Source organism: Mobula birostris, chromosome 20, assembly GCF_030028105.1.
Source record: "Mobula birostris isolate sMobBir1 chromosome 20, sMobBir1.hap1, whole genome shotgun sequence".
NCBI classification, from domain to species: Eukaryota; Metazoa; Chordata; class Chondrichthyes; order Myliobatiformes; family Myliobatidae; genus Mobula; species Mobula birostris.
This window is the reverse complement of record NC_092389.1, coordinates 26,106,369-26,122,843: the sequence shown is the minus strand read 5'-3', so window position 1 is coordinate 26,122,843 and position 16,475 is coordinate 26,106,369. Positions and strand designations below refer to the sequence as shown.

The following is a 16,475-nucleotide window of genomic DNA, read 5'->3' as shown; positions in this document are numbered from 1 at the left end:
TGATTTATCAGATCTGCTTCCACCTCAGATTCACTGTCTTATTTACTCAACCCCACATAACTGACTAAAAATAGACTGGATTAGCACACACATAACAAAATATAATTAAAAATTTAATATTGTCTCCCACAAATCCCACACCACTCCAAGGAAAACATCGAGTTTTACTTTAATCACTATTTAATTGCCACAATTTTCTAACATTTATTTTGAATAACTTTGGAAAGTAGCAGAAAGAAAGATGGAATAAAAGTTTTGAATTTAAGATCCTGTGCTTTTCCAGATTGCCAACAGAATGAAATATGGGGAATGGTAAGCCACAAATTTAATGGCAGAATAATGAGTTAAATACCTTGGTCTGCTTTCCTGCTGCTGTACCTGACCATGAAGCTGCCTTGGCCGTGGGCAGCAGTAGGATCCTCTTGGGCATTTGGCTTGGGAAAGGCCAAAGGAGGGAAAAAAAAAATGGGTTGAGGGAAACCAAGCGGTAAAACCTACTAACTAGGATTCTTATTTCATCCTAGCTGGGCCCTGACCTCCACCAAAATCATGACTGAGCCGAGGTTGACGAGGAAATCACCCAATCTCAAACTCAAAATATTTATCCCTTGTAACACATACAAAATGCCAGAGGAACTATGGAGAGGAATAAAGGGCTGATGTTCCAGACTGAGACTCATTCAGCTGGTTTCCAACATATGTGAAAATGAACCTGACAAAATTATGCCAATTTTCAAACATCTCACCGGCGTCCTGTCTGCCACGCTCTGGTTGGGTGTACTGGGTGCTGGAAGGTCCGGGCTGGGCACCCCAGTGCCCATTGACAGGGTCCGTGGTGTACTGGTTCTGGGCTCCAAGGGGCACCACAGGAGTGCTTGCATACAGTGTGGTCTGCTGATTTGGGAAAGCCCCATTGAACGTACGCATCTCATCACTGGCAGAGTCGATGGTGCTATAAATAGGCCCGTCAGAAATCATTGTTCCAAACTTTTCCGTCTGAGCAATGTAGTTGGAAATGCCGGCTTCTGGATTGGAGCACAGAAGGAAAAAAAACAAATAATGTTCTTTGTCATTGCAACCTGTGAGAAGTGCAGTTAACAAAGTGGAAATAATCAATCTATTCACTTGGGTACTTTTCACATAAATGACCTAACACTCTGAGACTGGGACCCTCTAGACCAGTGAGCTCAGTATGCCATGTTAATTAAAAGGGGGTTCAAGCAGCGGTAATTTCTTGGGACCAGGCCTGACAAGATACTTTTAGGACAACTGTTGGCCTCATGACGGACCTGAAGCTGGGAATTTAAGAATGAGCTACGGTATGTGGGAATATCAAAGGCTAACATTGTGCTGTGGTGACATGTTAATAACTTGCTAATAGCCGTAACACTGAAGTCACATCCCACTGGCCACCATTCCCTGATAACTGGGATAGGCAATGAAAGATCACTGAGGGATTAATTAGTTCCCCTTCTAAACAGGTGTTGGATGAGAACATGGAAATTTTATTGTAATGAGGCTCGATGCAATGGTTTAACATCATGTCTGCTCTTCACATCCCTGTTCTTTGTCGGGATAAACTAAGACTTGCGTCTCTAGCATTCCATTGGCACTGGACACTGAAAGGAGCTCTGAGCCCATGTGGAGGATATTGTGGGTGAAGAAACTTTTAAACGAATCCAGGGTGAATGATGCCAGGCTTCAGCAGTACAGCTTGAGTGATGTAGGAAAGCCGGAACAACAGGCAAGTGAAACATTCAAGAACACACCCAACCCATAGAAGATGCACAAGAATCCAATATACCTGACTCCCACTGCTGCAAAAAAAAACTTCAGCAAAAAAAGGTACCAATAAATTCCAACCCGTGCTGCTGGCATCTCATTGTGTAAGTGCGTCATCTATGTATCCACTGTTGATCTCAGTAACATTGAGGTTAGACAGAGACAACAGGTCACACTTCTGCTTATGAGTCCTAGCTGAAGTATGCCTATGAATTTTGAAATCGGAGTTGAATGAGTTTCCTGTCCATCTCCTCCACGTGATCTGTCAGACACAATGACTAACTGGAGGACGATATCAACAGGAACATTTAGAAATGGGTCTGTATATTCAAAATTGAGCAGATGAGCAGCAGTGACACGGCATTTCTTTGCGGCCCTTCAACAATTTACAGGGCAACTTTATTGATAAAATGGAGGAAGAGATTTGAGGTTTGCTACATTGGGTTGGAAGGAGTACATGAAAGGACAAGATGCAGGAAGGGCAGAAGCTGTGGTCAATGAGGGAACTGGAAGAAAATAGCTTTCAGGAACTGATTACATGTTACTGGTTGTAGTGTTAATGTATCAAGAGTCAAGCACCCTTAATCTTTCTCAATCTCACAATTGGTGGATGTTGATAGACAAGACGGTCACCTTATCTCATACATCAATATTATGTCCTCAGTCCATTGTATAGACAAGTTGATACAGAAATCTACATGGAATGTACAGCACAAGATTAATTGGTGTTTCCTGGTAATTAAAACAGAAATGAACAATTTCCTGCCAGCATATGTATAGTATATTTTTCCTGCATGTGATTTTCTAATTTACCTCCACATTTATTTATCTGTGGGACTGAGCAAAATTACTCCATATGGTAATAAATTCCACATTCCACCCACTCTCAGCAATATGTTATCTAATATAATAATACATCCAAGACTTTTTATAGGAACTTTAACAAACAAACTTTGATGTAAGCTACATATTAGGACAGATGGTTAAGGGGGAGGATTTAAGAGATTACTTTAGAGATTAATCAACCAGATTGGAGAGATTTCAGGAGTGAATTTCAGTGTTTAGGGCCTAAGCAGCTGAAAGCAATGGTCATCACACTAAAGGAAGGATGTGGTAGCAGGAGAAAGAGTTTATATGAGATTCACCAGGATGTTGCCTGGAATGGAGGGCTGTAGTTATAAGGAGAGATTTTCTCTAGAAGTGGGTTTATTCTCACTAGAAGGTAGGAGGTTGAGGGGTGCCCTGAATATATAAACCTGTATAAAATAATGAAGGGTATAGATAGGGCAGATAGATTATTTTCCTAAGGGAGGGGAGTCACAAAACTCGAGGCAGCAGGTATCAGATGAACATGGACAACTTTAAAAGAGATCTGCTTTGCACCAAGAGGGTAGTAAATTTGTGGAAAGACCTGCCAGAGGAAGTGGCAGAGTTAGATATAGTTACAATATTTAAAGAGATGTTTGGACCAAGATAGAAAAGAAGCAAATGGAAATGGGCCTAATGCAGGCAAACAGAATTAGCACAGATAGGAATCACGGATGGCATGGTCAAATGCGCCCATTTCTGTGCTGTTTGATTCCAAGATTGTATGATATTGGACATGCATAACTGAATGGAAACATGCAGAGATTGCAAGGATTCTGGGGGTTACTGAGATAAGAAGGCATAGAAGAACTTCAACAGGATGAAAAATAAAAGCGGATGTACTGTTGGTCAGAAAGCCAAGCCAATGAATGCACTGGGGGAAGGTGATGAGTGTGTAGGGCATTGTGAGGGGGGCGGATGTGTTGCTCTGAGTGAGGGTGATGAATGTGTTGCTCAGTGTGAGGGATGGTGTGGGGGATGATGTGAGGGATGGTATGAGGGTGATGAGTGTGTGAGATGGTGAACAGATGATGGGTGCATGTGACAGTGATGAATATGTGGGACAGTGTGAGGGTGACAGATATGTGAGACAATGTGAGCGTGGTGGATGTATGAGACAGTGTAAGGATGTGTGGGGCAGTGTGAAATAGGATATGGGCTAGAGAGTATTAATACATTTAACTTTGTGCACATAAATAAGTGGGCAGTTGGCTAGGAGACTTAAGGTTTGTCTGAAAAGTAAGAAGAGTTTGAATGAGGGCAGTTGGACAGAGAGTCAGAGTACAATAGCATTATGTAGCCAGAGAGGCCAGTCTTAATCATGGAGTCATTTTGTAGTAGTCATCTCTCAACATTACATTGGAAGCCAAAGTTGCAATCTGTTTTTAGCCTCAGACAGTTGCACAGGTGGAGAAAAGAGTTTGGAACCAAAGTATAGAATTTGAAGATACTGACTTTGGTCTTGCTGATACTTAGTTGGTGAAAATTTTGCTCCTTCTGCAATGGATGTCATGAAACAGGTGACAAATCTTACAGGGTGTTGAGGCAATGAAAATCACAAAGATTGCAGTATTCTGGAGATGAGGGTGTGAGCATGGGATAGAATGATTCTCTGTCTGCAAGAGATTAAGAATGGACTGGGTGAGGACAGTACCATTGGAGCAGAGGAGTATTCAAAGACAGAAAGTATCAGGCAAAGTAAGAAGGAACAGTCACCATTATAGATTTAGCTGGTTGACTGCAAAATTGACAAAGGACATTTTTGTGCTCTGATGTAGATAGAAACTTGAGTAAAGAATCTTCTCCTCAATATGCCACATAATCTATGGTTTCCTGTCTTATGTTAATAGAAGCCAGATTTTCATTTTCCTCTATTGGAAAGTCTTTCTCTATGTCTGGTGCCTTAAGCATAATATTAGATAACTCTTACAGATAATCTTCATTTCTCTGGAGAAAAGAGTCCCATCCAGTCATATATTCCTGGTGTTCTAATCTTAGTAATCCATACAACTTCTCAAATGAACTTCTCCATTTTGCGCGCCACAGTTTCCACAATTTGCGCACCACACCTCCCGAGAAGACACTGGATTGCGCATAATTAGGTACTTGGCAATGTCCAATAAAAAGTAGGCAGGTAAGCAGAGCAGCCATTGTGTGAGTGAGCCAGATAGAGTGGGGAGTTGAGGCTTTGGCTCATCAAGGCTTCAACAAGCAGAGGCATAGGATGTAGGTAGAATTTTTCATTTTTTTAATTCATTCTTTCTTATTGCACATTTAGAGCAGTGGGGTTTGGCAGAGAGAATAGTTGAATGCTCCTCTTGTGGGATGTGGGAAGGCAGGGAGGCATCCAGTGTCCCTGATGACTAGACCTGCAGGAAGTGCATCCAGCTTCGAACAGATGGTGGTAAGGAGTTGAAGCTAGAACTAGATGGGCTCTGGATCATTCAGGAGGCTGAGGGGTTGATAGATAGGACATACAGGAGGTAGTTACTCCCAAGGTGCAGGACACATGTAACTGGCTGACTGTCAGGAGGGGGAACGGGGATAGGCAGTCAGTGCAGAGTACCCCTGTGGCCATTCCCTCAACAATAAATATACTGCTTTGGATACCGTGGTGTGGTGGTGTGGCGGCATGCCGGAATGACCTAGTAGAGGAAAACTACAGCAATCATATCTCTGGGAATGAGTCTGGCTCTGTGGCTGTAGAGAGGGGCAGGGGGGTGGTAAGAGGCAAGCTGTAGAGCTAGGGGATTCATTGGTTAGGGGAACAAAGGGTGAGCAGCTAGAGGTTGTGATCCCTTTTGGTACCAGTAACATGGTTCGAGGGGTGATGAGGTCCAGCAAAGTGAGTTCTGGGAGTTAGGTGCTAAATTAAAGGACAGGACCTCCATGGTTGTGATCTCAGGATTGCTAGCTGTGCTACGTGCTAAAGAGACCAGAAATAGGAAGATCATACAGTTTAACCCATCAACAGGCAGGGCACTGTTGAATCAACCTGGTTAGCAGCGCTGTTGATCACATCCTGCCCTTCCCCATAACTTTGCTACGGACTGATGGAGAAGGAATTAGACTCGTATCTTTTATGGACATGACAAAACCGTGAAGTTTCTTGCTGTCATCAGTGCCACTGTGCTGAGTGGACTGGAATTGCTTTTCTGGAAGGACATCTAGTTCAGGAGCACAAGTCTAAAGCACAACTGCAGACATGTCCAGCACCCATCGAATTCACCTAGTCCAGCTCACAATCACTTCTTGATGTCAGGTAATAGAATATTTTGGTCTTTCTATCATACTCTGGACTCTGCCGTGCTCAGAATGATGATGTTCATACATCTGACAGCTCTTTCATTATTCAGCACTTTGTGCCCACAGTGACTGCACAGTTGTCAGTCATATCATTTATTGTCAGGGATAGATTGACCTGTGATTGGTAGATTACTAAGAATGGCACCACATAGGTTTTCCTCTCTCATGTTGCTTGTCTAATCATATGGCTACTGGCCCAGTCATAGTTATGTCCTTTGGATCTTGGTCGGGATGAGTAACTGTAAGCGATGAACATTAAAGTCTCCCACCCACAGCATGGATCAAAATGGAGAAATACTGACTGATCATTCATGAGTGGGCAGGTGGTGGTTATCTCCTAGTTATTCTGATGCCATGGTGTTGACAATTGGTTACACAAATGACTCGAATAAGTACCTTAAAGCCACCTTTCCAAGCAGCTGCACTCCTATTGGGAACCATGGCGATAAAGCAAAAAGCTGTGACCACTGAAACAGCCTATAGTCTTTATGAATATTGCTCTCTACTCTCCATCTGAGATCGCTCACACCTCCCCACAAAATGCTGAACACTGCATATGGGACATCATATTTAAAACCTACACACATCTATTGACAGTTGCCTTGGCTGCTTCTATGGACACCCTGTGCAAACCCATCACCTCACTCACCATTGTAGAACCGCTCAGCAGTTTCATGTTTTGCTATGCAAGAGCCAGCAGAACTTTCCTTTCCATTGCTGTTCCGCATCAGGTTGGAGGCTGGCCAGGAGTCCGCCAGCCAGGGGTAGTTGGTGACATTTGCGCCCAGGATTCCTGGTCTGGGAGGATATTTCAGTAGGTGAATACCACAGCTTGGTGTCACTACTTAAAAGCTACCACTAGGAGATCTTTTTAAAATGAGTTGATTGTAATTTACCTGCTACTGCTGATGCCTGAACCCTCAGCGTGTGGAAAAGCTACTGCATGAAAGCAAATACCAGTTAAATCTTTACAGCAAGCTTATAGGATAGTGAACACAAAAACATAAGAGTGAATTTGCACACTTGCAGGTCTAAGGTCGGCCTACTCCAGTGTAGAATGCAACCTCATACTGATGTCACTGTCCACAGGGGCAGCTTCTGGGTGAGGCAAAGCAAGAGGGATGATACAAATCTATTCCAATTTAGGAAAATCTCTAGGAATCTTCTAAGTGACTTCTTATCCCTATCAAGAAAATTTGGGAGCATTTTCTTTACTTGTGTGGCTTTATGATAATAAGTGCTGAACTTTTATTACAGGACTGATAGTTCATCTGTAACAGTGAGGCTCTGCACTCAAAGAGTAAACTGGTATTTTAGTGCGGTACTGCAGGAGTAGGCACTGTTGGATGAGATGTTAAGCCAAGCCCATTTGCCCTCCCAAAGGTTCTATGAAAAATTCTTTTGCTCTAATTAAATGAGCAGAGATTTCCTCTTTATACCTTGGGCATTCCCTATACTTTAGCTGACATTTTTTTTTGTTTTCATTTATTCTCTCAGAAATATGAAATATGATCTTGGAGGGTAGTGAATCTCTGCCTCCCATGATCTGAACACCATATCGTTAAATATAAATAACTTAAGATAAATATTTGTAAGATCAAAGAATTGAGGGTTATAGGAAACTGGTGCAGAAGAGACCAGCATAGATTAACATGATCATACAGAATGATGGGCAGATTTGAGGGGCCAAGAGTCCTTCTCTTGCTCCTATTCTCTTGTGTTCTAAGACTGATTATCACAGTGTGGTCATTTGCTATTTAACTGTAAAATGCATTGGGAAGTCCTGAGGTTGTAAAAGCACTTTTGAAGTGCAGCTCTAAATGTTCTATAAAACATTACAATGGTAAGGTTAGTTATTGCCCATTCTGCCAAATCATATCCTGTATTTCTCCATATCAGGCACTATCACCAGTGAGTTGTGGGTTACAACAGGTCTTGACTTACTGGGTTTTCTGTTTTGGAAAGTGAAGTTGAAAAGACCACAAGTTCTAACATTCTACTGCTAGTAGGCTGTGATGCACATGCTAGAGTGTTAGTCATTTGAGATCAGGCAATGTGCTGACAGAGAAACAATTCAGTTAGCAACCTGAGTCTTGTGTGCATCCAATTTTCTGGTGCATGTAGTTGCTGGGTGTGGCAGCTAACTGGAGCAAAAGGTTGAATGTTCCGATCTCAGGAAACAGTTCTTATTTTGCCTGCACTCATTACCAACAGTAAATGGCACACTAGCCTTTGCAACAGCAAAGGAATACGTATTGAAAACCTTCTCTGAGAATACATGAAGGGCACAGACATGACGTTGCACTCCACAAACCTGGCATTTGTGAGGCTTATTGCCCAACACATGAATAATTTCTATCACAGGACAAGACAACATCAAATAAATATTGTCAAAAAGTTTGCTGTGGAGGTTGAATTGCTGGAGCTTGGTAACTGGAACTGGTCCATAATGTTAAATCATCTGTCTTTTTGAAAGATTATTTTATGCAATAAAAATCACTACATTTTTATTTTTTTGATGTTCAGATCCAGCCTGATTGATCTATGTTAATTCATTTCTCTGCTTTTTTTTTGCTTGCAGCAGTTCTTTGAAAGGAAAATCCATTTTATTGACCAGTTTTCTGCTCAGTGCTGACAGACAACCATTTTGTCATCAGGTTTCCAAATAGCTCAACTCTCCCAGCATGCACTTAACGCAACATCACAAGGGTTCACAATACACTGAATAAAATTGATTGAAGAGCTACCTTGCAGAGAAATCATTTAATTTAAAATGACAGCCAAGAATTAGATTGCAGCTCTTTTATAGGAGTGCATTGAACTTCTATGGTTGAGGTAATGTCTTTGTGTTTGTTGAAAAAAAGCACACGTTGTTGTGTCAAACGTGGAATGCAATTATGACTCTTGGGGAACGCTATGACATTTGGAGCTTTGTTGGTTGGCTTCAAAATTGCAAACTTTGTACCAAAGACTGCAAGGAAACAATTCAAAATATGAGTGAACATAAAATGACTGCTTAACATACCTGCTGGTGTGTACGCAAAAGAAGCTGTAAAGGGAAGAGGAGAGAAAGAGAATGGTCAGTGGAAGCAGTGGTCTCTGTGTAACTCAGCTCATGCTGTTAATTGGCTATATTCACAAAGGGATATTGGTCCATCTTCAAATACACCCTCAAGCCTTTGTGGTAACAAGATAATGCCCAATGTTAAAGACTGAAAGAAAACAATAGAATTCCAATGATTTTTATAGAAATTGATTTTATCTTGTTTGATCAAAGTGGGACCCGGTAATCGCAAAAGCATAATCACTAATATCCAATATTGTTTTGGCTAAGCTTTAAGTTCAACATGGAATCACAGCTCCAGCTGTGCCCCACACCTTGTGGCAGATGACTCGTGCATGGCTGAGCCTTGCATGCAAGTTCAGCTGTACCCTGAGAGGGATCCTGCAGAGGAGAGGCGCTTCCATTGCAGGAAGGTCCAGTTAGCAAGTGCCTTCTGTCAGGACCGCTGTCTGGCCCTCTCTGGGTTAGTGAATGGAGACTGAGGAGTAACAACAATTTATGCAAACATACGGCTGTAGGTTAATGAGCAGGCAGAGGGAGTGCACAGAACTGTCATTGCCAGTGTTACTCAGTGACCTGGAGGGAGTCACTGCAGTGCTTTGGTATGTTGGAGCAGTAATCAGCTGAACAGCCTAAAGTCAGTACCTTAAGGACAGGTTCTCTTACCTGGAAAGTGATGAGTTTGGTTAGTGCTGTAATGGACAGTAAGAACAGATATTGTGCAAGCATTATTATTGTCAGGCAAGAACATCTGGGGAGGTTGGAAGGGGTCCCAGGTGGTATCAAACTCCTAATATCAACTACAGAACTAGAGTAGCAGTACCTCAAATGCAGAATAAATTCAGTGGGATGGGGGTGGGTCACCACCAGCTTCATTTATAAATGTCAGCAGGGACATGGTCCACGCTGCCGATGAAATTATAGGACCAAAGCAAACAGATTTTCAGCTCCGACTCACTGAAAGCCCAGATATTGGTCACTGTCCAGCTCCAGTTACAAAAATTCTAGGACAGGTTTCAGCAGCAGCAGCAGCCTGTTCAACTTCACATGCCGCTGAGCCACACTCACCAGGAAGATCCCAGGAGCGATCCCTGGTCCTCGCTTCTTTAATAGGAGGGCCTGTCGGTGAGTTCAGTCCCACGAGGCTCTGTTAAAGCCTAACCTCACTCCTGCTCAGCTGCCATACACTTGCTGCTGCTTCTTAGCCTGGCGTGGTGGCAGGATGACCACTTTGTTGCTGCAGGTAGGGCTCATGGGGCTATCACATCCAGTATCAACAGTCAGGAGAAAAAGAAACAAGAACCTGCCAGCAGTGACAGGCGGCAACAAACCACATTTCTAACAGGGGCCATCGGAGGGGCTCACCTGTTTTCAGTGGTAGAAGAGGGTTAGTGGCTAAACCTACTCTCCAAAGCATGTTGAAGAGACCACTGTGGTATGGGTGAGCTTTGACCTTTGACCTACTCTGGCTCCCAGGCTATCAATACCCCAGCTTTACATCAATGTTCACAGATCCTGTTTGGCTTCATTTCAATTTATCTGCGACCACCTTCAAAACTTCAAAACTGAGGGTCTTCCACTCAACTATTTCCAGTTAAGAGACCTGATGTTATCCTGTCCACTATGCTAACTGCGCCTTCAGCCACAGAAATGTAATTCTTTCCTGATATCTCTCTGTCCCTTAGATATCTGTCCCAATAACTCATATGGTTCAACATCAAGTACTCCAATGAAGAACTGAGGGTGCTACACAAATGCAAGCTGTTTGAGTATAATCTCTCCTCACCAGTGTAGTGACTGAGTTCCTTCCTTTTCTTCCTCCGGCAGTAGAGCCACACACTGAAACCCATCAGTATCACCCAACAGGCGCCACCAATGCCAGCGATGAATGCCGGTTGCTTCACCACATCAGTTATCTGCTCTGCCAGGCTGACATTTTCATTGTCCTCCACGAGAACCGACTCCTGGTCCGAGGATGGATCTGGGGGCAGATGAAAAGGTTAGAAGAGCTTCCAAAGAGCCCAAATTTAAAAACACTTGAAGTAAACAAAATGTGGGGCAGAAATTTGACTTGGGTGAACAATTTCAAGTTCCTGGGTGTCAACATCTCAGAAGATCCACCCTGGGCCCAACATATTGATACAATTACAAAGAAGTCATGACACTGGCTGTATTTCATGAGGAGTTTGAGAAGATTTGATATGTCACCAAAGACTCTAGCAAACTTCTACAGATGTACTGTGGAGAATGTTCAACTGGTTGCTTCACCATCTGGTATGGAGAGGCCACTCCACTGGATTGGAAAACGCTACAGAGGCTTATAAACTCAGCCAGCTCTATCACCCTTTCAAAAGGCGATGCCTCAAAAAGGTGGCATCCATCATTAAGGACCACCCAGGACATGCCCTCTTCTCATTACTGCCATCAGAAGAGGAGTACAGGAGCCTGAAGACACACACTCAATGTTTTATGAAAAGCTTCTTCTCCTCTGCCATCAGATTTCTGAATGGACAATGAACCCATGAACATTACCTCAGTATTTTTTGCTCTCTTTGTGCACTACTTATTTATCATTTTATTATACAGCATATATTTCTTATTATAATTTATAGTATATTTTATAGATTGCACTGTACTGTGGCCACAAAAATAAATCTCACAACATATGTCAATAATAATAAAGTTGATTCCAATTCTATATATTCCAGCACAGGATAGTTTGTACCTTGCAACTCCCAGCTCTTCAACTACACATCCAAATGCTGCTTAAGTGCGGCAAGGGTTTATACCTCTACCATCCTTTCAGTTAGTGAGTTTTTGACCCACAACCTCCCCTCCCCTCAGGTTCTTCTATAATCCTGCTACCAATCACATCTCAACTTGGTATGGCAACTGCTCTGCCCATGACCATAAGACTCTGTCTACAATACTCACTGCCTCAGTAAAGCAGCCAGCATCATCAAAAACTCCTCCCACCCTGGACGTTCTCTCTTCTCCCCTCTCCCACTGGGCAGAAGATATAGAAGCCTGGAAGCAAACACCACCAGGCTCAAGGATAACATCTATTCCACTGCTGTAAGACTACTGAACAGACCTCTTGTATGATAAGATGGACTCTTGACCTCACAATCTACCTTGGCATGCCCTTGCACCGTATTGTCTGTGTGCACTGCATCTTCTCTGTAATTTTGTTCTGTATTGTCTTGTTGCTTTTCCTTTGGATAATTTCAGTGAATTGATGTGATGTGTCTATAATGATAGCATGCAAAATAAAGATTTTCACTGTACTTTGGTACATGTGAAAATAATTAAACAATTTATCAATTACACATCCAAATACTGACTAAGTGTAATAATAATTTTTACCTCAACCATCCTTTCAGTTCATGAACCCCTGACCAACAACCTCACCTCCCCTCATCTATTTCGCTAATCCTTCCACCAATCACTTTAAGTTTGCGCCCATTTGGATTTGAAGTGCACTCCAATAGAACTAGATCTGTTTTCCACTCATTTATTGAGGAGTTTCTTGATTTTATACTCCTCAACTGAATCTTCCCACAGCCTCTTGTGTTCCAAGGGAAACAACTGGAGTTTAAGAGGAGATGGCACAATGCAGCAGCGAATGAACCTGCCGCCTCACAGTTCCAGAGGTTCTGGTTTAGCCCATATCTAGAGTGCTGTCCGTGTGGAGTTTGCATGTTCTCCCTGTGATCACATAGGTTTCCCCTGGGTGCTCCATGCCCTCTCACATCACAAAGGCAGGCAGATTGGATGGTTAACTGAACATTGTAAATTGCCCCTACTGTGTTGGCGAGTGGTAGAATGAGGCAGAGTTGGTATGTGAGAGAATAAATAGGGGAAAATTTGTGTAAATTAGGTGCTTGAAGGTTGGTGCAGATTTGGTGGGTTGACAGGCTGGCTTCTGGACTATATATCAGGTCGCGAGGCTGACTGGTCGGCATGCTAAAGAACCCCCTTCCTCTACAACACAGATCAGAAGCTTAGTGCACTTCCATGAATTTTCATTCAGTGTGAATGGAATCCTTCCTTTTGTCCAATAATATGGGAGGTTTTGTCCTTTGTGTGACCCCAACATATCTTAAAGGATTGGTGTAATACCCCTGAACCAAGTGGAATTCACAGTCACCTATTACTCGGATTTTACAGGTGGCAGTGGGCAGATAAGGCAACCCTTAGAAGCACAACTATGAGAAGTCAAAATCCTCATAGGAAGGGAAAGAACGTCTAAGACAGATATGTTTGCAGAGCTAAACATTGGTTATGTAAGTCCACCTCCCACTCCCAACCCCTCCAGCCTTCAACATGTGTAGCAACACAGTCTTCAAATGATTAAAGTATGAGGAACATTCGCTTAAACTTGGGTTGGACTTGCTTCAGTGAGGTGTGGTGTAGTTAAGGTTCTTGAGTTGAGATATGGTTAATTAAGGTTCGACTAAGATGCAGTATAATTAAGGTTCTAGAGTTGAGGTGTGGTGGAAGTGAGGTTCGAAGGTTGAGATGCGGTGTAATTAAGGTTCTTGAATTGAGATGCGGTATAATTAAGGCTCTAGAGTTGAGGTGTGGTATAAGTGAAGTTCGAGGGTTGAGATGTGGTGTAACTAAGGTGTTAAGGGATGTGTAATTAGTGTCCTTGAAGATGGTGCAAAGGAGTAAATGGATAAAATCCAGAGATGTGTTTTCTCCAGTGGTGAAGTCCAGATGAAAGTGGAACAATGTTCTGTCAAATTCAGATATTTATCACAGGTATATCAAAACATACAGTGAAATGTATTAACAACCAACAGAAATGGTAGTCTACAAGTGAACCCACACATTCCAGCACTAGCACTGCATGCCCACAATGTTCAGCAGAATAACAGCAACAAAACAACAACAGCAAAACAAGCCCCTTTCCTCCCTTAAACACACCCACACACCTATTCACATACACAGACAGTCTCCCGAGCCTGGGCCAGGGCCGCCTCCAGGCTTCTGAGTTCCCCAGTAGACCTGCAGACTCAGGGCTTCTGCCAGTGGGCCTCGACTTCTGATCAACCTTCAGGATCAGGTCTTCAACGTCAACCGCAGGAGTCACTGATGACAGGACCCAGAACTCCAAGCCTCAAACTCTGGAATTGCTGACTTGCACCTAGGGTGTCACTGGCTCTCGTACCTTCGTTCCACACAGATCTCTGATCCCGCCGATTCTAGGGAGTGGGGGTGGTTTTGGGGCATCGGCCCTCGTCTTCACTGGTCTTTGTCCACAGTGCTTGCTGGCCTGACATCTGTCCACTATCCACTAATGTCTCTTGCCCATAGGGTTGCCAACTTTCTCACTCCCAAATAAGGGACAAAAGTAGCAGTCAAATACGGGACACTTGTGTTTACCCCGAGAAAGACTACCATGACCGTGAAGCCTTACGCAGGCACCTGTGTGCGCATGCGTATACATGCCAATTTTTTTCTACAAATCGGTTTTGGCTTAATCTTCCCAATTCTGATACACTGTACATACATTATTTCTACTTTATATGGGCTGTGTATTTATCATATTCCTGTTTTTACTATATGTTAGTGTTACTTTAGGTTTTACGTGTTATTTGGTATGATTTGGTAGTTTTTTTTGGTCTGGGAACGCTCAAAAATTTTTCCCATATAAATTAATGGTAATTGCTTCTGCATTTTATGCCATTTTGGCTTACGAACGGTTTCATAGGAATGCTCTATCTTAGCGGGGGAAATACGGGACAAGGGCGGTCCCGTATGGGATAAACCAATTTAGCCCAATATACGGGATGTCCCGGCTAATACGGGACAATTGGCAACCCTACTTGCCCACATCGTCATTGGCCTTCAAAACGTAGGCCTTTTACTCCCCAAATCCCTTATCGCTAAACCTTAATCTGACCCCTAACTCGCTGTCTGTCCCCAAAATAATCCCTATGAACCCACAAAATAAATAAGTCTGAGCAGAGATCTCGATGGAGACCACAGCCTGGCACCATCTTGGCTGGAAGATCAGAACTGGGCCCCTGGAAATAACAAATTCACTTCAACAAAATACTGTAATAACTTGATCATGCATTTTAATGACTGATTTAGATTTTTAGTTTATTAAAGGCCATAGGGGTTACAGAGTAAAATCAGTATAATGGGTTTGAGAACCTACCCAAATGAGGGAAGAGAACAATGCTCAGTTTGAATGGTCTACCTCTGCTGCTGCGTATAATGTGTTTGTGTTATCCACGTCTCATTACACTAGGCACGGCTGTGTCTGGGATATGACCCAGAGTATGATTTACTAGACTGACTATCCAATATGTTTCCATTTGAGCAGAAATCTTGCCCTGGTCTCTTTCTACTGTATGCAAACATTCCAGCTCCCAAGTTTCAAGTTAACAGAAGCAAGTTGCTTCAGTAAAGACATGCAGTTCCTCTGAGTGCAGGCAATCATTGATAATTGATGATTAAAAAATAAACATGTTCTCTTCCATTAAGATAATTAAAACCTACTGTACCCCTTTCAAAACCTGTCTTAATAGCTCATATACTTACAAGTTAAGGGCTACTCAATGCAAGTGTAACGATGACCTCGGGCTAGCGAACCTCAGCATGGAGTAACTGAAGGCTCAAGTAAAAAATGTGAACTTATTCACAGAAGAATCAACAAAGGTAGGTCACTCTGAACGAATGTCACTATGGGAGGCTAGTTCAAGACTGAACGATGAGTGCTCAGCGCGCATAACTTAAATAGTACAAGGCCGCACAAGAAACCCACAGTTACCAATAAACAGCATGTAAAATCTTCAGGGATCAATTAGCAGGTAAAACAAGCCACAATTTGGTAAATTAACAATATTCACGTGAAGTAGAGTGCCGAAATCTGGAAGCCTTGGGGGCTTTCCACTGATCCAAAGGGTTCATGACAGCAAGTTGTTGCAATCATTTTGCTCCTCACTAGTGTGGTGACGGAATTCCTTTCTTTTCTTTTTTTTGGCAATACAACTGCAGCAGAAACCCTCCAGGATTACCCACCAGCCCATTCTTCGAATGCCAACTACTGTTCATAAATAAACATGTTCCACGAGGGGACATTAGATTTCTTACTTTCAGCTTGGTAAGAAGCCATTTTTTAAACTGTATGTTTGCACCTACCTAACCTTTCCCATCACACTCAACTTCCATTTCCAAACCTAACCAAAACCAATTTCTCTGCTGCTCTGATCCACCTTGAGCAGCTGTGTAATGAAGCCCTTGTGAAGATCCTGCTGCAGCACTTCAGGTGGCTGTGTTGAGGTGCTGGATATGGTCAAAGAACTAACTAAGTTAAACTGAGCAAAGCTAGCTTCTCTGCTGGGGGAATTTGCAACTGAGAAGCACAACCTTATCCTGGAGGAAATTGGATTACAAATCCTCTATTTACATGGAGAGTAATGGAATTGTGGAACATAAA

At 42.7% G+C, this 16,475-nt stretch overlaps 1 protein-coding gene across 5 annotated transcripts in view; it reads right to left on the bottom strand.

Annotated features, from left to right (window-relative positions):
• robo3 (roundabout, axon guidance receptor, homolog 3 (Drosophila)) overlaps positions 1 to 16,475 on the bottom strand; it is a 345,220-nt gene that overhangs the window by 42,043 nt on the left and 286,702 nt on the right. For 2 of the 5 annotated variants that reach the window (XM_072238366.1, XM_072238370.1), the window contains exons 17-21: positions 10,806 to 11,000; positions 8,981 to 9,004; positions 6,852 to 6,894; positions 6,605 to 6,753; positions 747 to 1,025 (exon numbers count right to left, since the gene is read on the bottom strand). In XM_072238366.1, the coding sequence (XP_072094467.1) occupies positions 747 to 1,025; positions 6,605 to 6,753; positions 6,852 to 6,894; positions 8,981 to 9,004; positions 10,806 to 11,000 (690 nt within the window). The remainder of the gene's footprint in view (positions 1 to 746; positions 1,026 to 6,604; positions 6,754 to 6,851; positions 6,895 to 8,980; positions 9,005 to 10,805; positions 11,001 to 16,475) is intronic. The other 3 variants (XM_072238367.1, XM_072238368.1, XM_072238371.1) reach the window with 3 other exon arrangements.